The sequence below is a fragment of the Puma concolor genome, chromosome D4 (assembly GCF_028749965.1).
Source record: "Puma concolor isolate L17-30 chromosome D4, mPumCon1.1.hap2, whole genome shotgun sequence".
Lineage (NCBI taxonomy): Eukaryota > Metazoa > Chordata > Mammalia > Carnivora > Felidae > Puma > Puma concolor.
In genome coordinates this window covers 66611036-66637892 of record NC_141679.1, presented here as the reverse complement: position 1 = coordinate 66637892, position 26857 = coordinate 66611036, and the positions used below count along the sequence as shown (strand labels likewise).

At 36.7% G+C, this 26857-nt stretch overlaps 2 protein-coding genes and 1 long non-coding RNA gene across 3 annotated transcripts in view; all 3 read left to right on the top strand.

The window, feature by feature from the left end:
• LOC147574954 (uncharacterized) overlaps positions 1 to 26857 on the top strand; it is a 641937-nt gene that overhangs the window by 284347 nt on the left and 330733 nt on the right. The gene's annotated exons all lie outside the window — the stretch shown is intronic.
• On the top strand, positions 900 to 1932 carry LOC112871746 (olfactory receptor 13C3). Its single transcript, XM_025934786.2, has one exon. It carries the CDS (start codon positions 954 to 956, stop codon positions 1905 to 1907), a length of 954 nt encoding a protein of 317 aa, XP_025790571.2. The 5' UTR covers positions 900 to 953; the 3' UTR covers positions 1908 to 1932.
• Positions 19142 to 21031, top strand: LOC147574956 (olfactory receptor 13C4). Its single transcript, XM_086684702.1, has one exon. It carries the CDS (start codon positions 19907 to 19909, stop codon positions 20861 to 20863), a length of 957 nt encoding a protein of 318 aa, XP_086540828.1. The 5' UTR covers positions 19142 to 19906; the 3' UTR covers positions 20864 to 21031.

Genomic DNA, 26857 nt, shown 5'->3' with positions numbered 1-26857 from the left:
CTATGAATTAGATTCAATCTGAGCTTTGAGCTCCACTTCATTATTTACTAACTGGTTAACTTGGACAAGCTACATCTTTTATATTTGGGAAAAAAAATGGGGCTAATATAAAGAATTATTATATTTTATAAATCAAAGGGATGGATATATACCCATATATACATAATTACATAAAATATTTAAACCGCATTACTGTTTTCTTAGGTTGACTTAAACAAGATACACTGTGAAGCTACAGAATAAAATAAGGTAGAGACTATGTAATGTCCTCCAAAGATTTTAACATTCATGCAGAGCTGATCTGTGCAATGGTCTTGTCATAGGAACAGTCACACAAAATACTAAGAGGGGCCTAGAATATGAGAGTAATAACTAATATTTAAACAGACGTTAAATTTCAGTTTATGCTATTCAATTTATTATTATTAAATGCCTATAAAATTAATTAAAATATGAATTAAACATACTAATATAAGGTATGTAGAATCAGGCATAGAATGAGATATATACCAAAAATATCAAAGTTGCTGTGAAATTTTGACCATGATGTAATTGCTGAAACAAATGTCTGGTCTATGTTGAGTAGTCTTTTACCATCTCTCTCTACTGCTTGCTTTCTGGGGGTAGATGAAGTCAGGCTCATAGTTGGTAATTAGGAGTTTTAGAAACCTCAACCTGGGAGTCTGTCAACAGCAGGAAAAGTTACTTCTGTACAGTTGTCTGATCATAGGTAGAGTTTCACATATTAGCAAAGGGCATCAGCACTTAGTCATTTCCAATTTCATTTTTTTCTAGTCACACAGATTGTTGAAGATGACTGGCTGTCAGGGCTCCATGCAAGCACTCCTTAGAATACCATCTACAAAATGAATTGTTCAGGTAATTTGTAACATTTCTTAGCAGTGAATATATTTTATATTAAAATTTCCTGTGATATCCTGAAAGCAGATGACATGGATAAAATTAACCAGACATTTACATCAGAATTTCTTCTTCTGGGATTCTCTGGTTACCCAAAACTGGAGATCATGTACTTTGTTCTAATTCTAGTAATGTATCTAGTGATTCTAACTGGCAACGGTGTTCTGATCATAGCAAGCATCTTTGATTCTCGTCTTCACACCCCCATGTACTTCTTCCTGGGCAACCTGTCTTTCCTGGATATCTGCTATACATCCTCCTCTGTTCCCTCAACTTTGGTGAGCTTAATTTCAAAGAAAAGGAACATTTCCTTCTCTGGATGTGCAGTGCAGATGTTCTTTGGGTTTGCAATGGGGTCAACAGAGTGTTTCCTCCTTGGCATGATGGCTTTTGATCGCTATGTAGCCATCTGTAACCCTCTGAGATACCCCATCATCATGAGCAAGGTGGTGTATGTACTGATGGCTTCTGTGTCATGGCTCTCTGGTGGAATCAACTCAATTGTGCAAACATCTCTTGCCATGCAGTTGCCTTTCTGTGGGAATAATGTTATCAACCATTTCACATGTGAAATATTAGCTGTCCTTAAGCTAGCTTGTACTGATATATCCCTAAATATTATCACCATGGTGATATCAAATATGGCATTCCTGGTTCTTCCACTGATAGTCATTTTTTTCTCCTATATGTTCATCCTTTACACCATCTTGAGAATGAACTCAGCCACAGGGAGACGCAAAGCCTTTTCCACCTGTTCAGCACATCTGACTGTGGTGATCATATTTTATGGTACCATCTTCTTCATGTATGCCAAGCCCAAGTCTCAAGAGTTTCCTGGGGACGACAAGTTGCAAACTTCAGACAAGCTCATTTCTCTGTTTTATGGGGTAGTGACCCCCATGCTAAATCCTATAATCTATAGCTTGAGGAATAAGGATGTAAAAATTGCTGTAAAATATCTGCTAAACCAAAAAGCTATTCAGTAAGTATATCCTACACAGAAAATGTAGGTCTTTTCATAACAGGCACAGAGATGGACTCATAGGTCAATTAGTTAAAACCTTCTTTGGAGAAACTATGGTTAAGGAGAGATATTTTTATTCTTCCCCTTCCCTAGCATTACTCAGCTAGAATTACTGAGAACTATAGTTTGCTTTAAACTCAGCTTCCAAAATGTCCTGGTCTAGATTCCACAAGCATGGTGAATTCCATTAGAATCTCATCTCTGGTGATATCTGGAATGAGTGTTTCTGGTGTCGTGTGTAGAAACACAGTGGAAAACATCACACGTAAGCCTTAGAAATAGGTAAGAGTAAAATATCTGCAATTTCACAAACTACCTAAGTGACATTGGATAGACGATTCTTTGTAAGCCATACTTACCTTACCTTGGAATAAGGAAATACGTAAAGCCAGGTTTTAGTGTCATTTAAAGTTTCAATAACTGGAGAAAGCACCTGGCATAGCACTACTTCACAGTGTCTAGAATTTCAGAATTGAAGCTAAGTCTCCAAATTGATGACTAAAAGTGACTACTGAGCACCTCTTTTACCATAAGCTAATAATTACAAGAGCCAAAATCTCCTCCTAGAAGTCACTCTGTTAATATCTTTGCCTTTCCCCTTAAAGCTATATAAAGCGAAGCTCAGGAGAGAGGAAGAAATAACTGAGGGAATTTTCTACCTTATGGTGAGTCCACAATGGGTTTTGGGCGACATTTCACAACAGTCACTGTGAAAGAATGGCAAAATTGTTTTTCCAATCCAAGTTTGGGGATGCTGCAAAAGAGCCCCTTAAGGTTTTGGGTGCCTACAAAGAAATAGAGTCTGGCTTCCTACTTGAAGAGGGGAGACCTGCAGAGTTCTCTAGGCTGCAGACTAGCAGAGGAGCTGGTCTAGAAAGGAGAGGAAGGTTAGTATTCTATGCCAAATAAAACAGAAATGTTTCAAATCTGCCTGAGGTGTTCTTCTGGGCTCAGAAAGAGTGGTAAAAACAATGATTAGGAAAATAAAATCCATTCTTTCATTTTCCAATGAGTTGAAATTCTTTATTAAGTCTATTATGTTCTTTTTTTCTTTTTTCTTTTTCTGTTGATTCCTTGTCTAGAAGGCCATTGCCGAGCATAGAGTATCTTTGAGCCACACCATCTGTCTTTTCTGTAATCTCTTAGCCCATGTGATAACTGGGCTTTGACTTTATTTCCTACTCAACATTCCTCTTTATTTTGTTTTGGAGCCACACTGTAACCCCATATCTCCTACTCAGAGGCTTCGTTCTTTGCCATTCCACTTCCTTCGGTTGACCCAGGTTTCTACCTAAATGATCTGGTCACTAAATTCAGCTATTCTGCCACTGCCCTACCAGGAATGAAGGGTTGTTACTGTGGAAAATCTCCAGCTGTTGCTCTCTCTTCTGTGTTGGAACATCAGTGTTGCTTTTGGTTCTGTTCAGAAAGGCATGCTCCAGACCCTGTGGGTAATGCCTTTTGAATTTCTGGCATTTCTCCTCCTTTCCCCCATTAGTGGCCCTGCATTTGTACCTGATCCTTGTTTAATTCTCTTTCAGTTTCGATATGGGACAACAAGGGTTTAGGCATGCAGAAATGTTATTTGTATGATTTTAACCAACTCCTTAGCAGCTTAATTTTTAGTTTTTTTTTTTCTCACACAATATCAAGGTTGTTAGCATCTTATATGTAGGCTTATATCAAGTTGAACCTTTCATTTAATAAAATATTCCACAGGTACATAAAAATGGTACAAAAGGGCTTTTATAAAAACAAGAAGGATCATGTTAATCAATGATCAGAAAATTAATAGATTCAATAATACATTGCCCTCCTTGGAAAATCAGAAAATTTCCAAGAAATTGTTAGGTGTATTATTTTCTGATAATAAATATTTTTAAATTTAAAAAAAACTATGTAAAAATATTTTAAAAATATTGTCTATATAGTCATCTCCCAAAGATATTGTCTTCGAGATTTCTCCTAGTCATTAGGAGTCATACATTCACCATGTTTTTACTTTGATTTATCACTTTAATTTACTATGAACAGTTGAGGGTAAAGTTTGTTTTTGTTTTGTTTTGTTGTTTTGTTTTGATGTACAATACCTATGGTTTCACAGGTGAAGTTTGCCTTCTCCAGTTAACCAGTGGGACAGTGCCAGTGAGGACTGTGAGCCATGAGAAGGGCACATGAATCATGTAAAAAACATTATTTCTCAGGCCAGTGAATTGTTACCATGAGATAACACAGGCTGTGTATTAACTGATTTTCTAAATTTCAAAGGCGGCCAGATTTTAAAGTTAAACATTTCAACACTTTCCCAGAGTTGGATATTTTGAAGAACACATGAAGCTTCAGAGTGTAACTCATGTATGGCTAAAGCCTCCCTGTTGAGGTATAGGATATGGTGCTGCAGGAGGAAGAAATTTCCGGCCAAAAAGAAGAGTTCTGAAACCTCAGTTGTACCTCCCTGGCTAATACTGAGCAAGTGTCTCTTAGAACATTTCAGTCAGTGTTGGTTTATACACACAGCACGCTGCCATTAACTGCTTATTGAGTTTGAGTATGTATTTTGTACTCCAAAAGTTCATTTCCTCAAGATACTATAATACAGATAGTAGTAACCTTCAAATATACTTGAGAGTATTCCAAAGAGCTTCCCATAGGCTCCATTTATATCAACAATCATTTTATTTTCTTCCCACTTTTTTTTTCAGTTTCAGGTGAAGTTTGGCATCTTTATTTTTTTATTTTATTTTTTATTTTTAAAAATTTATATCCAAATTAGTTAGCGTATAGTGCAACAATGATTTCAGGAGTAGATTCCTTAGTGCCCCTTAGCCATCCCCCCTTCCACAACCCCTTAGCAACCCTCAGTTTGTTCTCCATATTTATGAGTCTCTTCTGTTTTATCACCCTCCCTATTTTTATATTAGTTTTGAATCCCTTCCTTTCTGTTCATCTATATTTTCTCTTAAAGTCCTCATATGAGTGAAGTAATATGATTTTTGTCTTTCGCTGACTAATTTCACTTAGCATAATACCTTCCAGTTCCATCCATGTAGTTGCAAATAGCAAGATTTCATTCTTTTTGATTGCCGAGTAATACTCTATTGTGTATATGTATGTGTACATATATATGTGTGTGTGTGTGTTTGTGTGTGTGTGTATATATATATATATATATATATATATATATATATACCACATCTTCTTTATCCATTCATCCATCGATGGACACTTGGGCTCTTTTCATACTTTGGCTATTGTTGATAGTGCTGCTATAAACATGGGGGTGCATGTGTCCCTTCAAAACAGCACACCTGTATCCCATGGATAAATGCCTAGTAGTGCAATTGCTGGGTCGTAGGATAGTTCCATTTTTAGTTTTTTGAGGAACCTCCATACTCTTTTCCAGGGTGGCTGCACGAGCTTGCACTCCCACCAACAATGCAAAAGAGATCCTCTTTCTCTGCATCCTCGCCAACATCTGTTGTTGCCTGAGTTGTTAATGTTAGCCATTCTGACAGGTGTAAGGTGGTATCTGATTGTGGTTTTGTTTTGTATTTCCCTGATGATGAGTGATGTGGAGCATTTTTTCATGTGTCGGTTGGTCATCTGGATGTCTTCTTTGGAGAAGTGTCTATTCATGTCTTTTGCCCATTTCTTCACTGGATTATTTGTTTTTTGGGTGTTGAGTTTGATAAGTTCTTTATAGATCTTGGATACTAACCCTTTATCTGATATGTCATTTGCAAATATCTTCTCCCATTCTGTCGGTTGCCTTTTAGTTTTGCTGATTGTTTCCTTTGCTGTGCAGAAGCTTTTTATTTTGATGAGGTTCCAGTAGTTCATTTTTGCTTTTGTTTCCCTTGCCTCCAGAGACGTGTTGAGTAAGAAGTTGCTGCGGCCAAGATCAAAGAGGTTTTTGCCTGCTTTCTCCTCGAGGATTTTGATGGCTTCCTGTCTTACATTGAGGTCTTTCATCCATTTTGAGTTTATGTTTGTGTATGGTGTGAGAAAGTGGTCCAGGTTCATTCTTCTGCAAGTCGCTGTCCAGTTTTCCCAGCACCACTTGCTGAAGAGACTGTCTTTATTCCATTGTATATTCTTTCCTGCTTTGTCAAAGATTAGTTGGCCATACGTTTGTGGGTCCATTTCTGGTTCTCTATTCTGTTTCATTGATCTGAGTGTCTGTTTTTGTGCCAGTACCATACTGTCTTGATGGTTAAAGCTTTGTAGTATAGCTTGAAGTCTGGGGTTGTGATACCTCCTGCTTTGGTTTTCTTTTTCAAGATGGCTTTGGCTATTCGGGGTCTTTTCTGGTTCCATACAAATTTTAGGATTATTTGTTCTAGCACTGTGAAGAATGCTGGTGTTATTTTGATAGCGATTTCATTGAATATGTAGACTGCTTTGGGTAGTATCGACATTTTAACAATATTTGTTATTCCTATCCAGGAGCATGGAATCTTTTTCCATTTTTTTTTGTGTCTTCTTCAACTTCGTTCATAAGCTTTCTATAGTTTTCAGCGTATAGATTTTCACCTCTTTGGTTAGGTGAAACCATTTATTCCTAGGTATTTTATCGTTTTTTGTGCAACTGTAAATGGGATCGATTCCTTGATTTCTCTTTCTGTCGCTTAATTGTTGGTGTATAGGAATGCAACCAATTTCTGTGTGTTTTCTGTGTGAATTCACAGAATTTTTTCTGTGTGAATTCAACTTTGCTGAATTCATGAATCAATTATAGAAGTTTTTTGGTGGAATCTTTTGGGTTTTCCATATAGAGTATCATGTCATCTGTGAAGAGCGAAAGTTTGACCTCCTCCTGGCCGATTTGGATACCTTTTTTTTATTTGTGTTGTCTGATTGCAGAGGCTATGACTTCCCCAAACCAGCAGAAGACAGGAAATAACAAAAATTATAGCAGAAGTTAATGCTATTGAAACAACAACAAAAAAACACAGTAGAACAGATCAATGAGACCAGAAGCTGGTTCTTTGAAAGAATTAACAAAATTGATAAGCCACTAGCCAGTTGGATCAAAAAGAAAGAGTAAAGGACCCAAATAAATAAAATCAAGAATGAAAGACGAGAGATCACAACCAACACAGCAGAAATAAAAACAATAATAAGAGAATATTATGAGCAATTATATGCCAATAAAATGGGCAATCTGGAAGAAATGGACAAATTCCTAGAAACATATACACTACCAAAACTGAAACAGGAAGAAATAGAAAATTTGAACAGACCCATAACCAGTAAGGAAATGGAATTAGTAATCAAAAAGCTGCCAAAAAACAAGAGTCCAGGGCCAGATGTCTTTCCAGGGGAATTCTACCAAACATTTAAGAAGGAGTTAACACCTATTCTTTTGAAACTGTTCCAAAAAATAGAAATGGAAGGAAAACTTCCAGACTCTTTCTATGAAGCCAGCATTCCCTTGATTCCAAAACCAGACAGAGACCCCACTAAAAAGGAAAACTATAGACCAATTTCCCTGATGAACATAGATGCAAAAATCCTCAACAAGATATTAGCCAACTGGCTCCAACAATACATTAAAAAAATTATTCACCACGACCAAGTGGGATTTATACCTGGGATGCAGGGCTGGTTCAATATCCACAATACAATTAATGTGATTCATCACATCAATAAAAGAAAGGACAAGAACCATATGATCCTCTCAATAGATGCAGAGAAAGCATTTGACAAAATACAGCATCTCTCTTGATAAAAACCCTCAAGAAAGTAGGGATAGAGGGAGCATACCTTGAGATCATAAAAGCCATATATGAATGACCCAATGCTAATATCATCCTCAATGGGGAAAAAGTGAGAGCTTTCCTCCTAAGGTCAGGAAAAAGACAGGGATGTCCACTCTTGCCACTGTTATTCAACATAGTATTGGAAGTCTTAGCCTCTGCAATTAGTCAACACAAAGAAATAAAAGGCATCTTTCCACTTTTTAATTTTTACCTAGGTTCACCTCCTTGGGGTAAGACTCTTAGGTTCAACGAGAGGACCAACCTATAAAGCTAGCAGCAATTTAAATATGGCCAATGATTCACCTTTTTTCTAGTCTTTTACCTAGAGTAGGGTTGGATTAGTATGACGTATAAGTTTGCCTCAATGACAAGGTAAGAGAAAGACAGAAACCATTAATAAAGAATATCCAATGGGAGAAAGAGAGACTCTTCAACATATGGTGCTGGGAAAGCTGGACAGCAACATGCAAAAGAATGAAACTGGACCACTTTCTTACACCATACAGAAAAATAAATTAAAAATGGATTAAAGACCTAAATGTGCAATCTGAAACCGTAAACATCTTAGAGGAGAACACAGGCAGTAACCTCTTTGAAATCAGCCATAACGACTTCTTTCTAGATATGTATCCTGAGGTAAGGAAAACAAAAGAAAAAAATAAACTGAGATATTGAGATTTCATCAAAATCAAAAGCTTCTGCACAGCAAAGGAGGCAATCAACAAAACTAAAAGTCAACATATAGAATGGGAGAAGATACTTGCAAATGACGTATCTGATAAAGGGTTAGTTATATAAAGAACTAATATAACTCACCCCCCCCCCACAAATAATCCAATTAAAAAATGAGCAGAAGACTGGGGCACCTGGGTGGCTAAGTTTGCTAAATGGCTGACTTCGGCTCAGGTCATGATCTCACAGTCCGTGAGTTCAAGCCCTGTGTCAGGCTCTGTGCTGACAGCTCACAGCCTGGAGCCTGCTTCAGATTCTGTTTCCCTTCTCCCTTCTTCTTTTCCAAAGAAGACCTACAGATGGCCTAAAGGCACATGAAAGTATGTTCAACATCACTGATCATCAGGGAAATACCAAGCAAAACTACAATGAGATATCACCTCACACCTCTCAGAATGGCTAAAAACAGCAACACAAGACAAGAGGTGTTGGCTAGGATGTGGAGAAAGGGAAACCCTCTTTCACTGTTGGTGAAAATGCAAATTGGTGCAGCCACTGTGGAAAACAGTGTGGAGTTTGCTCAAAAATTTAAAAATAGAGCTACCCTATGATCCAACTATTGCACACCTAGTATTTACCCATTAATCCCTTAAAAAAAAAGGTAAAAGAGGGAATGATCTAGATTATCTTTCTTTTAGGAATGTAGGCAGTAATATTTAGATGTATTATCACATGTCATGTTCAGCAATTGATCCTTTCCTCAGAACCGAAAATACGATCCATGTCACAGCAATCAATACAGGATCAATCAAAGAAAAAGAAAATTTTTTAGAAATATAGAAGTTTCTATGAGTGCCTGAATCATTCCCACCATTTTTTCCATATCTTCCCCTCAGATGTCTCAGCAATATAGTCAGTGGTGACCTTCTTTTAATACCACATATGTTTAAGTGTTAGCACACATTTATTCAGTCCTGAAAACCATCCTTTTAGTCTCTTATCTCCCTCCAGTATCATAAGCAGGGATTTCAATGGTCTATTCCAATTTTCATTAGTCCACATTTTGTAGATGAGAATGTATATTATGTTTAATGCTTTGTAACTCATTGAATTTCATTTTAGATAACCAACATTCAAATTAAAATAATACTCTTGCTCTAGGCCATAAATAGTGGCAGGAGTTTTTGCTTCATTTACCAGGTTATGCAAATCCAAAACCAGAATAAGTGTCTCTCTCCATCAAGACTTGTTATTTGCCCAGAAGCAAGGGTAATGGACCAGTGTAATCCACTTGCCAACTATGCCTCCCCCTGGATCCTTTTAGTAGGTAGCCCATAACTGATTTTTGTCCCAAACTTCTCTGCTTTCAAGCATAACAATTGTTAGGTACATTTCCAGATCCTAAGGGAAATAGTAAGATACATATTTTTTGCACACATTGTCACATTATTTTGCTTAATTGCCTTTATGTACTGTCACCTCATGTCCCGAAGGGGCCACTTCCAAAAAGAGAATCAAGATTCCCATCTGCTGTATTTAGTCCTTTTATGGATTCATATGGAAAAGTTTATGATAGACAGAGGTATTCCCCACTTTGGTTATAGCTCTTCAATTCATAAAGTACCCTGTAACATATCACCCCGTATAGAAGTCCTTTGTCTTCCAGTCATATAAGGTCTATATTTTCAGAACCTACTGCTAGTCCACTAGCTACTGTCTGATAATTGGTAAAAATTCATACCATATCATTATTGTTATTGTCTAATTCCTCTAATGAATAAGAATGTTTGAAATTATTCCTTATTATATAGTAACAGTGACTTTGTGATTTTGGAATATTATGTCATCACTTTTACTTCAGTTTACTTGTTCATAGAGGGGGAGATCTTACTAAATGATTTTTACAAAGCTGTTCAGCTCTAAACTATGATCTTATAAAGGCAATCTGGACATATTTCCATTTGGATTTTAATGTATACATAGTATGGTTTGTGGTGTGAGTGGGTAGCGTATGTGTTTGTGTCTGTGCATGCATAAATACTGCTTTCTTTCATAAGCAAATTTTACTTCTCAGAATGCAAATATTTTATTTAAAACATTTTTCAACTTTATTAAAGTATGACTGACAAGTACAAATTGTATATAATCAGGTTGCATGATATAGTTTATATGTTATATAACATGATGCTTTAATATATGTTATACATTGTGAAATGATTACCACAGTCAAGTTAATTTACACATCCATCACTTCACAAAGCTCTGTATGTGTGTGTGCGTGTGTTTGTGTGTGTGTGGTGAGAACACTTAAGATCTACTCCTTTAGCAAATTTCAAGTATATGATAGAGTATTATTAACTATAATTGCCATACTGTACTTTAGATCCCCAGAACTTATTCATCTTGTAACTGAAAGTATGTACCCTGTGACCAATATCTTTCCTTTTCTCCCACTACCCAAACCCTGGCAACCACCATTCTACTCCTGGTCCTATCAGCTTTTTTTTTTTTTTTTTTTAAGATTTCACATGTAAGTGAAATAATACAGTATTTGTCTTTCTGTGTCTTAGTTCACTTAACATAATATACTCCACGTCCATCTATATTATTACAAATGGCCACATTTCTTTTTTATGGCTACATAATATTCCAGTATATATATATCTGTGTGTGTGTGTGTGTGTGTGTGTGTGTGTGTGTAAATCACATTTTTTTCATCCATTCATCTATCAACAGACACTTAGACTATATTTCCGTATCTTTCTCATTGTGAATAATGCTGCAATAAACACAGGGGTGCAGATATCTCTTTGAGATACTGATTTCATTTCTTTTGGATGTATACCCATAAGTGGGGTTGCCGAATCATAAGGCATTTTCAATTTTTTTGAGGAACATGCATATTGTTTACTATAATGGCTATACCAGTTTACATTCCTACCAACAGTGTTCAAGACTTCCCTTTACTCCATACCCTCACCAACACTTGTTATCACTTGGGGTTTTTTTTTTGTTTGTTTTTTGTTTGTGTTTTTTTTTTTTTTTTTTTGTAATAGTCATCCTAACATATATGAGGAGCTATCTCATTGTGGTTTTGATTTGTATTTCCTGATGATTAGTTATGTTGAGCACCTTTTCCTGTACCTGTTGGCCATTTTAATATCTTCCTTGGAATAATGTCTGTTCAGTTCCTTTGTCTATTGTTTTTGTTTTTTGCTAGAGTTTTATGAGTTTCTTCTTATGTGTTTTGAATATTAACCCCTTATCGGATACGTGGTTTGCAAATATTTTTTTCTTTCCTAGGTTGCCTTTTCACTTTGTTGATGGATTCCTTTGTTATGCAGAAGTTTTTTAGTTTTATGTAGACCCTTTTATTTTATTTTATTTTATTTTATTTTATTTTATTTTATTTTACTTTGCTTTTGTTGATTGTGCTTTTGGTGTTATATACAAAAAAAAATCATTGCAAAGATCAATGTCAAGAAGCTTTTCCCCTAAGTTTTCTTTTAGAAGTTTTATGGTTTCAGGTATTATATATAGGTCTTTAATCCATTTCAAGATAACTTTTGTGTATGGTGTATGGTGTATGGGTCAATTTCATTTTTTACATGTGGTTATCCAGTTTACCCATCACCATTTATTAAAGAGACTATCATTTCCCCATTGAGTATTCTTGTTACTGTTGTCAAAGATTAGTTGACTATATATATCTGTGTTTATTTCTGAGCTACTTATTCTTGTTCCATTGTCTGTGTGTCTATTTTTATGCTAGTGCAATACTATTTTGATTACTAAAGCTTTATAATCCTGTTTGCAATAAGGGAGTGTGGCGTCTTTAGCTTTGTTTTTCTTTTTCCAAATTACTTTGGCTATTTGGGGTCCTTTGTGGTTCCTAAAAATTTTGGATTGTTTTTTCTATTGTTGTAAAAAAATATGAATTTTTATAGACATTGCATTGATACTGTAGATTGCTTTGGGTAGTGTGGACATTTTAACAATATTATTTCTTCTAATTTATGAACACAGAATATCTTTTCATTTATTTGTGTCTTTTTCAGATTTTTCACCAATATCTTACAGTTTCCAGTGTACAGATCTTTTGTTTTCTTGGTTACATTTATTACCAAATATTTTATTGTTTTTAATGCTATTGTAAATGAGATCATTTTCTTAACTTCTTAATTTCTCTTTTTGATAGTTCAAGTGTAGAAATGTAACAGAATTTTGTATATTGATTTGGTATCCTAAAACTTTCCCAAATTAGTTTATTAGTTCTAACAGTTTTTTATTTTTTTTTTAATGTTTATTTATTTTTGAGACAGAGAGAGACAGAGCATGAACGGGGGAGGGTCAGAGAGAGGGAGACACAGAATCTGAAACAGGCTCCAGGCTCTGAGCTGTCAGCACAGAGCCCGACATGGGGCTCGAACTCACGGACTGGGAGATCATAACCTGAGCCAAAGTCGGCCGCTCAACCAGCTGAGCCACCCAGGCGCCCCAGTGCTAACAGTTTTTTTGGGTGATGTTTAAGGTTTTCTATATATAAGATAATGTCTTGTGCAAACAGGAAAAATTTAACTTGTTCCTTTCCAATGGATACCTTTTATTTCTTTTTCTTGCCTAATTGCTTTGGAAAGGATTTCAAATACTATGTTGAATACAGGGAGCAAGAGTAGGCACTCTTGTCTTATTCCTAATCTTAAAGGAAAAACTTTTAGCTTTCTAATGTTAAGTATAATGTTAACTGTGGGCATGTCATGTATAGCCTTTATTATGTTGAGGTACATTCTTTTTATACCAAATTTGTTGAGTTTTTATCATGAAAGGGTATTGAATTTTGTCAATGCTCTTTCTGCATCTATTGAGTTGATCATATGGTTTTTAATATTCATTCTGTTAATGTGGTGTTTCACATTTATTGATCTGCACATATTGAACCATCTGTGTATCCCAGGGATAAATCTCACTTGATCATTGTGTATGATCCTTTTAATGTGATTTTGAATTTGGTTTGCTTATATTGTGTTGAGGTTTTGCATCTATATTCATCAGGGATATTTGTTTAGAGTTTTCTTTCTTGTAGTGTCCTTGTATGGTATTGGTATCAGGGTAATGCTGTCCTCTTGAAATGAGTTTAGAAGTGTTTGTTCTTCTTCAATTTTTGGAAAAAGTTTGAGATGGACTGGAATTAATTCTTTTTTAAATGTTTGGTAGAAGTCACCACTGAATCCATCTGGTCCTGGACTCTTTTTTGTTGGGAGGTTTTTGGTTCTTGCTTTACTCTCCTCATTATTGGTCTATTCACATTAATTTACTATAGTTGAATACAGAAACTTTACCCTTTGGGGAACCTGGGTGGCTCAACGGTTTAGGTGTCCAACTTCAGCTCAGGTCATGATCTCACAGTTCGTGAATTCAAGCTCCGTGCCAGGCTCTGTGCTAATAGCTTGGATCCTGGAGTCTGGAGCCTATTTCAGATTTTGTGTCTCCCCCTCTCTCTGCTCCCTCCCCCGTCTTCACACTCTGTCTGTCTGTTTCTGTCTCTCTTTCTCTCTCAAAAATAAAGAACATTAAAAAATTTTTGAGAAAAGGAAATTTTACCCTTTACTCTCCTTCCTCTTATGTAGTTGATATTAGGTTTTACTTCTTTCTGTATTATGTTTCTATTAACACATTTTTGTGGTATTAGTTATTCTTTTAAAAAAAAATTTTTATGTTTATTCAGTTTTGAGAGGCAGAGAGAGATAGAGCGTGAGAAGGGGAGGAGCAGAGAGAGAGGGAGACACAGAATCTGAAGTGGGCTCCAAGCTCTGAGCTGTCAGCAAAGCACAGAGCCTGGTTTGGAGCTCAAACCCACAAACCATGAGATAGTGACCTGCTAAGCCACCCAGGCACCCCTGTGGTATTATTCTTACTACTTTTGTCTTTTAATTTATGTACTAAAAGTGATTTACATGCCATCATCATAGTATATAACAGTCTGTTTGTATTTATATTTATCTTTAACAGTGAACTTTATATTTCATACATTCTCATGTCCCTGCATAGGTGGGCCTGCCTCCAGGACCTTGGTCAATATTTCTGGTGCTGAGACAAGGGTATGCTTCAGGGTTTTCAGGTGGTGGACCTATTATCAGGTACACAGATGCCTGTAGGTCTCTCCAGGTCTCTGGGGGGTAGAGAGGCTCCTAACAGTTCCCTGGGCTGGCCCCTGGGTGGCCTGGGTGGTCAGGACCACTCTCAAACTATGGTGTGAGGAGCTGGAGCTGGTTTAGGGTACCTTTTCAAGATCTGCAGTCAGACTGAGGTCAAGTGCCTACCTCCAGAGACATAGACACATGTGTCTCTTGGTAGGTCCCTTGGTGAGGAGAATTGCTCTCTGTTTGTGGTTCTGAAGTGCTGGAGCCAGTAACTGGGGCTGCTACATGATCTATAGTCAGACTGAGGTTGGCAGGTCTACCTCCAGAGGCTCAGACAGGTGTGTCTCTAGGTGGATCCCTGGGCAGGCAGGGTGTTCCCAGCCTGAAACTGCAGGGGACCGGAACAGAATTACAGAGCCTGTTCAGGATCTGTAGTCAGACATAGGTTTGAGGGCCTGCCTTGGATGTGTCACCTGTCTGGTCTCTAAAAAGATAAGACTCTTGTTTAGGAGTAGCTGGAGCCTGATCATGGACCAATTCAGGGTCCACAGTTAGGGTTGAGGTCAGTGAGCCTGTTACCTGGGGCATGGGGTGGTATGATTCCTGGCAGGTCCCTTGGTAGATGGTGTTGGTGGCAAGATCAGGGCCAAACAGGGCTGTAGCCAAGTTTACAATGTGACAGGGCTGTTTCCAAGTTAGTAGCTGGGTCTACAGTCCATGGTCAGTGAGTTTTTTACTTGGGCATGGGCCTGCCTTCTCAAATGTACCTTCGGAATCTAAATATTTTACAGTTAAATGTAACATCTACTGGGAAATTAGAATCTAAGTGTTAACTTCTATGGTACAGCTCAATCTACCTTCTGAAACACTTTGACTCAGTAATGTGCTATCTACTTATCTGAAGTCACACTCCACACTATCCATTCTGAACTTTTTATAAATTTTTTTTTCTTTTTTTTTTTCTTTTTTTTCTTTTCAACGTTTTTTATTTATTTTTGGGACAGAGAGAGACAGAGCATGAATGGGGGAGGGGCAGAGAGAGAGGGAGACACAGAATCGGAAACAGGCTCCAGGCTCTGAGCCATCAGCCCAGAGCCTGACGCGGGGCTCGAACTCACGGACCGCGAGATCGGACGCTTAACCGACTGCGCCACCCAGGCGCCCCCATTCCGAACTTTTTAAAATCTTTTCTTGGTCTTAAACATACGAATTCACTTTCGTCTTGTAAACTTATTTATTTTATGGCTTATCTGTATTTTTTTTCATCCCCCCAAAATGGCATTTAACTTACAGCAAATATCTGTTTCATGTCATTCATAATATTTAGATCATTTTTCAATTCTAGCATTTCATTTTTGGTAATTATCACTTGAATTGAGATCTTACTTTGAATTAATTAACTTTGCTATTATAAACAAAAAAGCTCTCATATTTCATTAAGTTTGTTTTGTGAACATTTGCCCCTGTTTTCAAAAGTTACATTGGTAGGAGAATGTCATTTCATTTTTTAGCTGTAGTCCAGCACCACTGTTAATTAGGTGTGTGGGTCACTGTCCCTAATGCACCAGACGTTTCTACATTTCTGGATCTCTCATTCTTATTTTAAATTGCTTTGGGAATTGGGGAACAATTACAACAACTGTTGCATAACAAATATTTACTCTTCCACATCTTTGGAATCTGGCATTGTTTGCTGAACCTGATCTTAGTTCAGAATACTGACATAAATACTAAGAAGAAAGTAACTGGGTCTTCTAGAAGGTGGAAATAATTTATTAGTATACAGGTGAGTCTTGAATACCATGCAACTGTACCTTTTCAATCTATAGTTAAAGCTATTATTAAATACAGATTTAAAATGTGAACAGCATGAGGCCATACAGCTACTAATTTATTATTATGAAATAGCTATTATTATTATTGTTATTATTTGTAATACCTGTTAATCCATAAAAAAGTTTCCATATGCCACCTAAATTTTTCTGAAAACACACCTGTGAGAAAAGTAAGGCAGTTATTTTTATCACTATTTCACAAATGAGAAAACTGAGACTAGGTGGCAAAAGTACTTTAAGTGACCTAAGATGTATTTTTATCACTTTATCACTTTAAGTGACCTAAGATATATTGTCACTCCATCTGTGTTTTTGTTTTGTTTTGGTTTTTTGTTTTTGTTTTGTTTTGTTTTGCTTTGCTTTGTTTTGTTTTGTTTTGTTTTGTTTTGTTTTGTTTTGTTTTGTTTTGAAAAGAGAGGCCAGTAGGCTCTCCCAGCCCCGGACCTCAAAGGGGCTGGATCTGAAACATCATCATATTCCCCGGTAAGACAATGTATTGCCATCTTCTTTCTGCATTCATGCCTGGGCTGATGAGATTGTTCATGTTCCTTATCTAAAAGCACTCCTTGATCATTTTCCAGGCTCCACTTTGGAAGAACTTTGATTTATCCTAAGAAGTAGTGTACAGTGGGTGTAGATTCATTTTGGAGAAAATAGAGTATTCTGGGCATATGATTCTTTCTCATAGCCCTGAACCTTCCTCCATGATAAGAAGTACTAAGTCCTCAAGACTAAACCATTTTCCTTGTACATTGTTAACCAAGTACAGTCAAGTTTTGCTTCTATGGCCTCAGTATATCCACAGATACTGGCCATTTTGTGTTGTTGACACATATTTTCTATACAGATTTTAATGCTACTTGTTGGACACAGAAGTCCTGGAAAGAAAACAAGCTTTGGATTTTGTTTTTTTCCCATTATTAGTCATGTGACATCAATCAAGTGAACTAATTTCAAGCACAGAATCTAGCACGTAAGATCCTGCAATATAAGTTGTTGGAATAAATGAAGGGTTTTTTTTTTTTTTAAACAAATTTAAGGTGTTTTTTCCCTTTAGACGCTTCTTGCCTTTAGCTGAATAAATACACTTAGATATTGCTTTGAGTTTCAATTTTCTCATCTCTAATTTGGAGATTTAATATGCTCTCATTTGCACCTCTGATTCAAGTTGAAATTTTCTATTCTGTATTCTTTAGATGATTTTTTTCTGAAGTGACAATGCATCTCTTGTTTGGCTTCTGACTCTAAGACATTATACTCTGTAGATAAATCGCACCTATCATCACACAACAGTGTGAGAGTAGGGTAGTGAGCTTATGCTGACCTTCTCGAAACTCTTAGTCCACACGAGCCCTAAGTTTGCAATTTTGGCTAACCTGAAAACTGGTGACAATTATGAAAAGATAATTGTGTGAGTGTGTGCACCAGTCAGTAATTAACAATAACCTAATTAATCTAAACATTTTAATTGCTTGTATCACATATCTGCTAAAAAAAACCTGATAAAATCAAACCATATGATGTCAAGTTTGTAGGGTAGCCAATATCATCAGGTCTAAACACTCACATTGTGCTTGATGCTTCTGATGATCGGTTCCTTCCCTATAAAAAGAAGTGTCAATTTCTCTGCCTCACTTCTGGACCTTTCTATATGCCTGCTTCATTTACCCTTTCAAATATGTTTCCCATTATTCCTCCACAGAAGCTCCATGTTTGAAAAGGAGGTACTGCCAATATGCTTACTACTAAATATTGCTCAACCTGTTCTCCCTTCTGGGATATCCCTTCCCCCTCTTGTCTTCCACACCTGCCTCAACTTTTCTATGTTTACAGATCCAGCCTGTCTGAAATTCTTCCAGCACTCTCCCTTGGCTTTTTATTTCTTATTAACCTACTCTTTCTGTGACACTTACAACATTCACTCTGGTCACACAATGTGTTTACAGTCTGTATCTAATTGTTCTGTATGTAATAGTTTTACTGTTTCTCTCACTGAATTGTGAATTCTTTGATTACAGACATGTTATATTTTTCCCAGCCTTACTCAGCTTGGAGCAGGAATGAGCTCAAGTTGGGCTATCAGTAATATCCTATACATATTACAGTAGTCTAGCAAAAACTTATATTTCTTCTATAAAATTTGTCTTTCAATAGTGTTATTTTCTGAATTGTACCGAACAGTGAGATATGGCCCTGGGGTTTGTTCACTGGAAAACACAAGAGGAGTATGCTTTCGGTCATTTTCTAGGTTGTGAAGCTAGTCCATATAATAAAACAAAAGAAAATCTATTTGGATCAGAAACATCTGGAGAGTCTGCCAACTCACTATAGGTAAACTAAAGCCTTGCTACTCAAAATGTGGCCCCATGCCAGGTGCTTCAATACACTTGCAGCCTATTAAAAATGCAGAATCACAGGCTCTACTCCAGACCTACTAAAAGAAAATCTTCATTTTAACAAGATCCTCAAGTAATTTATATGTCTATGAAAAATTTGAAAGACTGAAGTAGTTGATTCTTCATTATTCCCCCAAGGCCAAAATTTATGGATACTAGTTGGTGGGAAAACAGTGTGTAGTAACTTGGGGTGTTATCGCCCCAACAGCTGCAGTGCATTGGCAAAGATCCGAGCTTCAAGTTCTACTGTTTACTTACTGGTTGGATAACTTTGGCCACATTCTGTTTTTAACATTTGAAAAAAAAATAGGAATAATGAGAAGATTAATTATTTTTTATAAAGTATAAAGTGCTACACATGTATACACAAATATAAGCATTATTACTGTTTTCTCAGGTTCACTTAAATAAATAAATTATGAAGAATAAGTCTGAAGCCAGAGAATAAAACAAATGAAGAGAAATTATTGTTCTTCAAAGATTCTCCATCAGATTCGTGCACAGCTGATCTCTACACTGGTCTTATAGGAAAAAATAAAATAGTAAGAGTGAGCTGTGACTGTGAGTTCAACCAACTGCCTTTGAGCAGATGTTAAATTGCTGTGTACGTGATTCAATTCACTATGATCAAATGTCTGCCCTATAAAAATGCACAATTTGACTGATAAGAATGTGATGCAAATATGCATAAAAATAAAATTTGTTTACAGTTTTAAACATTTCTGTTAAACACAGAATCAGAATTCCACTCCTTGCTGAGTTGTCTTTTGCCCCTCCCATCACTCTCTCACTGGACCTGAATAAAAAGGAAGTAGTCAAGTTTATTGTCTGAAATATTCTAGGGCTTTCAGAAAACTCAACTTAGAGTGTCTTTGGCAGTTGGAAGGTTGCTTCTAGGTAGATATTCATGCATAAGACACTGCATAGAAACTCTATGCCTGGTATTGCATTCTGTATCCTAGTATTGCATTGTAGGCATATCCTAGTATTGCATTCTAAGCATGAATATTTTCGAGGATAACAGCAGATGACAGAACTTAAAAGAAAACAGTCAATTTCACCCTAGAGTAATGTTATGCAAAATATCTGTTACATTTGTTGCTTGGGAGTGAAAACATTTTATTAGCTCTTCCTCTGATACATTGAATGCTGGGACATGGATAGGATAAACAAGACATTTGTGAAAGAATTCATTCTTCTAGGACTCTCTGGTTACCCAAAACTTGAGATCATTTTTTTTTCTCTAATTCTAGTAATGTATCTAGTGATTCTAATTGGCAATGGTGTTTTGATCATAGCAAGCATCTTTGATTCTCGTCTTCACACCCCCATGTACTTCTTCCTGGGCAACCTGTCTTTCCTGGATATCTGCTATACATCCTCCTCTGTTCCCTCAACTTTGGTGAGCTTAATTTCAAAGAAAAGGAACATTTCCTTCTCTGGATGTGCAGTGCAGATGTTCTTTGGGTTTGCAATGGGGTCAACAGAGTGTTTCCTCCTTGGCATGATGGCTTTTGATCGCTATGTAGCCATCTGTAACCCTCTGAGATACCCCATCATCATGAGCAAGGTGGTGTATGTACTGATGGCTTCTGTGTCATGGCTCTCTGGTGGAATCAACTCAATTGTGCAAACATCTCTTGCCATGCAGTTGCCTTTCTGTGGGAATAATATTATCAATCATTTCTTATGTGAGATATTAGCTGTCCTTAAGCTAGCTTGTGCTGATATAACCCTCAATTATGTTACCCTAGCAGTTTCAAATATGGCATTCCTGGTTCTTCCACTGATAGTCATTTTTTTCTCCTATATGTTCATCCTTTACACCATCTTGAGAATGAACTCAGCCACAGGGAGACGCAAAGCCTTTTCCACCTGTTCAGCACATCTGACTGTGGTGATCATATTTTATGGTACCATCTTCTTCATGTATGCCAAACCCAAGTCTCAAGACCACCTTCGGAATGACAATTTGCAAGCTACAGAGGGGCTTATTTCCATGTTTTATGGGGTAGTGACCCCCATGCTAAATCCTATAATCTATAGCTTGAGAAATAAAGATGTAAAAGCTGCTGTGAAATATTTGCTGAATTGGAAAACTGTTAACCAATAAAACCAAAGGGAAATGTGAGTCTTTAGTGTATAAAGAATAGAAATGGCATCTTTGGGCAACCATTGAGGACCTTCTTTGGGAAAGCAAGTTTATATAAAGAGAGATTTTTATTCTTTGTCTTCACTGGCCAAGTTTAGCTATGATTACTAAGAATAATAGTCTGCCGTAAACTCAGGTTGTAACAGGGTCTGATTCGTGTTTCACAAAGACCATGAATTCCATTAGAATCTCATCCATGGTCATATCTGAAATTAGTATTTCTGGTGTCATGTGTCGCAATACAGTGAAAAACATCACACATAAGCTTTGGAAATAGAGAAGCGGTACTATAAATTCTACCCTATCACAAAGTGCTGAAATTCATATTGGGAAAGTTATTTATTCTTTCTAAACTTTAGTTTCCTTATTTGCAAAAAGGGAGTAATTAAACACGGTTCCCGGTGTTATTATAAAGATTCAGTAAGTTGCACAAAGCACCTGGCATAGTGCCAAGTTCATAGTAGTTCTCTCTGTAGAGGATGTTGAGCTTGACTTTTCCTGTTGACACAGAATGTAGGAATTGAAGACTCCAAATTGAAGATAAAAGACACTAGCTAGCAGCTCTTAAAAAAACCTTCCAGTTATTAGGATCAGCTATCCCTTTCTTAAGTCTTATTAACATCAGTCACCACTTTTCCTTGCCCCTTCTCCCTGCATAGCTATGTAAAGAAAACATCAAGAAAGGGAAAGGTAGAATCAAAGGAAATTTTACATCATGAAGAACTCAGTGAATCCTGAGAGGTGTTTCACTGCTGTCCCTGTCAAAGAGTGGGAAGACTGTTCCAGCCCAAGCCAATTAAAGAGGATGCTGCAAAAGAGCCTCTTGAGGTTGGGGGTGCCTGCAAAGCAGAGCTAATGTTTGGCTTGATGAGTGGAGGCTTGCTGACCTTCTCTCTAGGCTGTAGACTAAGCTGATGAATTAGTCTAGAAATTGCCTGGTGGATAATAAGCTCATTTATCTTAGGGGTGAAAATAACCAGAATTTTTCAGTTTGTGTGAAATGTTTCTCGGGCTCTGAAAGAGGGCTGAAATTAGTGTCTGGGAAGAGCAAATCATTTCATTTTATACTCCAGTGAATTGAAACTCCTCAGTAAACCTATTACAGGTTTCCCGCCCCCCCCCCCCTTTCTGTAGACTTTCCTGCCATGTTGAGCACAGCAGACCATTATGCCACATCACCAGCCATTGTGACCTCTGGTTTCAGCCTGATTTTCCTATCTAAATTTTCTCTTTCCTATTGGTTTTAGAGTCATCATATAGCCCAGGCCTCCTAGTTTGGAGCTGTACTCTCTGCCAGTCTACATCTTGGAGATAAATCTTGATTTTGACCTAGTAATCTGGTCACTAAAATCTTGCTGCCTGTCTGTTTCCAGTCGGAGTATTGTCACTGCCAATAAACCTCTAAACAGTGGGTGCTGCTTTTGATTCTATTTAGACAGGCGTGTACCAGACCCTGTGGGTGAGGCTTTTTAACCTCTGCCCACTCCCACTGGGATGAGCCCTGTATTTCAGTCTGATCCAGGTTTAATTCTTTTCAGATTTTGACCTCTGCCATCAAGGTTTTAGGCACACTGCTGCATGTACAACGATGTCCTGCTTCTAGTTGTCCCAGGCAACTCCTTAGCACCTCCTTTTCCACAATAGGAAGGGTACTAGTGTCTCATATGCATGTTTATATTAGATTGTTTGCTTTACTTACAAAAACTGATTCTAATTTACATTGGTATGTATAAAGTTGACACAGTGTTACCTCAGTTTAGAAGTTCTGCTCATGTTGATGAATGCTTAAACTTAACAGTTTTAATACTATCTGCCTGGGGCGCTTGGGTGACTCAGTCGGTTAAGTGACCCTCTCTTGATTTCACCTCAGGTTATGATATCAGGGTTTCATTAGTTTGAGCCCCACATCAGGCTCTGCATGCTGACCATGAATGGAACCTGCTTGGGATTCTCTCTCCCTTCCCCCCCCCCCCACTGACTCTCTCTCTTTCTCTCAAAATAAATAAATAAACTTAAAAAAAACCCAAGCATTAAAAAAAAAAAAAAAAGATGACAGGTTTAAAAACAAACAACCAAACTAATCTGTCTTCCCAGGAAATTAAGAAATCTCAAAAAGACTTAAATGTATTATTTTGTGACAAATAATAGTTTAGAAAATTCCAGAAACTATAAAAAAAATAAGCATAAAAACTGTTTTCTCTGTTGCTACCTCCTACAAGTGACCACTGTTAACATTTTAATTATTTGTCTCACTAATTTGGAGTCCTAAAATTAATCATTTTCATGTTGATTTCTTTTGATGCACTTTGTACCCTTGAAGTTGCTATTTCATGTTTTAAAAATGTGTGTACATATCTCTGGGTTTCACAGAATAAATTCTAGAAAATAAAATTACTGGGCCAGACGATATGGTTTTTTGAAAACTTCTCTTACTACATTGTACTCCTGTCCCCAAGATCATATTATCTGCTATCAATGGCACCATAAGGGTTTTCACAAACTTTTGCAGCTCTGGTCTGTGTGTGTTGACATATATAAAATTCTCATATTGGAAATCTTCAAGCACTCATAAACTGAAAGATAATATTTAATGAAACTTCATGTACCAATCACCCAGCTTAAATAATTACCAGTTCATTATTTTATTATCTATAGCCACTTATCCCCTTCCTCCGGGCTTTTAAGCAAATATTGGATATATATGTGTGTGTAAATAATTTTTATTTTGAAATAATTTCAAACTTTGAAAAGTTGCAAGAATCACACAGGAATTTTCCTTAAGTCTTTACCCCAAATTTTCAGATACTAGCATCCTACCGTATTTGCTTTATCATTTCTCTCTTCATATATACGTGTGTGTGTATTTTATATATGTATATGGAAAGAACTCTTTGAGAGGAGGTGCAGATATTATGTATCTTTACCCCTAAACATTTTATTTTGTCATTCTTAAAATCACTCAAAGTCATTGTTTTACGATAACCAGAATACAATTATTGACATGAAAAAATAATACTATTTAGTTTAGCAGTCAGCAAACAACGACCCTGGACCAAATTTAGCCTGCCAGCTGTTTGTGTGTGGTCCATGAGCTAAGAATAATGTTTATGTTTTTATTTATTTTTTTATTTTTTTTCAATATATGAAATTTATTGTCAAATTGGTTTCCATACAACACAACACCCAGTGCTCATCCCAAAAGGTGCCCTCCTCAATACCCATCACCCACCCTCCCCTCCCTTCCACCCCCCATCAACCCTCAGTTTGTTCTCAGTTTTTAAGAGTCTCTTATGCTTTGGCTCTCTCCCACTCTAACCTCTTTTTTTTTTTTTTTCCTTCCCCTCCTCCATGGGTTTCTGTTAAGTTTCTCAGGATCCACATAAGAGTGAAAACATATGGTATCTGTCTTTCTCTGTATGGCTTATTTCACTTAGCATCACACTCTCCAGTTCCATCCACGTTGCTACAAAGGGCCATATTTCGTTCTTTCTCATTGCCATGTAGTACTCCATTGTGTATATAAACCACAATTTCTTTATCCATTCATCAGTTGATGGACATGTAGGCTCTTTCCATACTTTGGCTATTGTTGAGAGTGCTGCTATAAACATTGGGGTACAAGTGCCCCTATGCATCAGTACTCCTGTATCCCTTGGGTAAATTCCTAGCAGTGCTATTGCTGGGTCATAGGGTAGGTCTATTTTTAATTTTCTGAGGAACATCCACACTGCTTTCCAGAGTGGCTGCACCAATTTGCATTCCCACCAACAGTGCAAGAGGGTTCCCATTTCTCCACATCCTCGCCAGCATCTATAGTCTCCTGATTTGTTCATTTTGGCCACTCTGACTGGCGTGAGGTGATATCTGAGTGTGGTTTTGATTTGTATTTCCCTGATGAGGAGCAACGTTGAGCATCTTTTCATGTGCCTGTTGGCCATCCGGATGTCTTCTTTAGAGAAGTGTCTATTCATTTTTTCTGCCCATTTCTTCACTGGGTTATTTGTTTTTTGGGTGTGGAGTTTGGTGAGCTCTTTATAGATTTTGGATACTAGCCCTTTGTCCGATATGTCATTTGCAAATATCTTTTCCCATTCCATTGGTTGCCTTTTAGTTTTGTTGGTTGTTTCCTTTGCTGTGCAGAAGCTTTTTATCTTCTTGAGGTCCCAGTAATTCATTTTTTCTTTTAATTCCCTTGCCTTTGGGGATGTGTCGAGTAAGAGATTGCTACGGCTGAGGTCAGAGAGGTCTTTTCCTGCTTTCTCCTCTAGGGTTTTGATGGTTTCCTGTCTCACATTCAGGTCCTTTATCCATTTTGAGTTTATTTTTGTGAATGGTGTGAGAAAGTGGTCTAGTTTCAACCTTCTGCATGTTGCTGTCCAGTTCTCCCAGCACCATTTGTTAAAGAGACTGTCTTTTTTCCATTGGATGTTCTTTCCTGCTTTGTCAAAGATGAGTTGGCCATACGTTTGTGGGTCTAGTTCTGGGGTTTCTATTCTATTCCATTGGTCTATGTGTCTGTTTTTGTGCCAATGTTTATGTTTTTAAACTGTTGAAAAAAATTAAAATAATATTAATGCTCCATGGTACATGAAAATTATATGAATATCCAACTCAAGTGTCCATAAAGTTTAAAAATTTAAAAAAAAATTTTTAAGTTTATTTGTTTTTGAGAGAGAGACAGAAAGAGCGAGCAGGGGAGGAGCTGAGAGAGTGGGAGAGAGAGAATGTCAAGCAGGCTCTGGGTTTTCAGCACGAAGCTCAATGTAGCTCGAACTCACAAACCATGACCTGAACTGAAACCAAGAGTCAGACACTTAACCGACTGAGCCACCCAGGTGCCCGTACTTTAAAAAATTTTTTATGTGGAGATAAGTATAGACATATATTTATGCAATGCAAGTAAAAAATTGCAAAAATAGTATATAGAGTATCATGTACCATTAACCCTATTTCCCCCAATGGTAACATGTTATGGTAGTATAATAGCAAAACCACAAAAATGACATTGGTTCAATAGTATTAACTACACTACAGTGCTTATTCAGTTTTCACAATTTTTCAATGTATTCGTGTCTGTGTGTGTGTGTGTGTGTGTGTGTAGTTCTATTAAATGTTATCCTACATACAGATTCTTGTAAACACTACCACAATGGAACAATGGAAGTAAAGTTTGTTGACTGCTGATCTAATTAATAAACTTATTCAAGTCTCACCAATTTCCAAAACAGTCTCCATATTGAAATTTTTTGTTCAAGTCAAAGATTCAATTTAGAATAAAGTGCTGCATTTCGTATCATATCTCTTCAATCTCCTTTAATCTATAAATCTTTGGTTTTCATGACCTAAACATATTTAGAGGCCAGGTATTTTAGAATTCCCTTTAAATTTAAATTTAAATTACACTTTGTTTCTTCATGATAAAATTCAAGTTATGCAATTTTTGGCAAGAATATCAAAAATTTATTTTTTCTTCTTGGCATATTATATCAGGAGACACTTGAGTTGATTCATTACTGGAAATATTAACATTGGTTACTGGTTAAGGTGGAGTGTGGTGGATTTCTCCTGTGTAAAATCACTGTTTTCCCCTTTTTTCATTGTTAAGTTCTTGTAAGAAGAAACATTGATATTATATGTATATCCTATTCTTCTAAAACTCATACCACCAGGTTTAGCATCAACTGATAACTCTAAATTAATTCTTTTTATAATGGTTGTCATTGGTGATTTTCTAATACCATCATTTCTTCTACATTTATCCATTGGCATTGTACTCAAAGGAATAGCTTTATAAATAAAATTTTTATTTATCCCTTGATTTATTTAAATCCATTTGAACTTACAACTTCTTATTTTATTCAATGCACTACAATCCACTATCACTATTATTAACTTCAATGCTCAATTTGGTCTGAATTTTACCTATCCCTTCCCTTCAAGTTGGTTCCTGTGTTC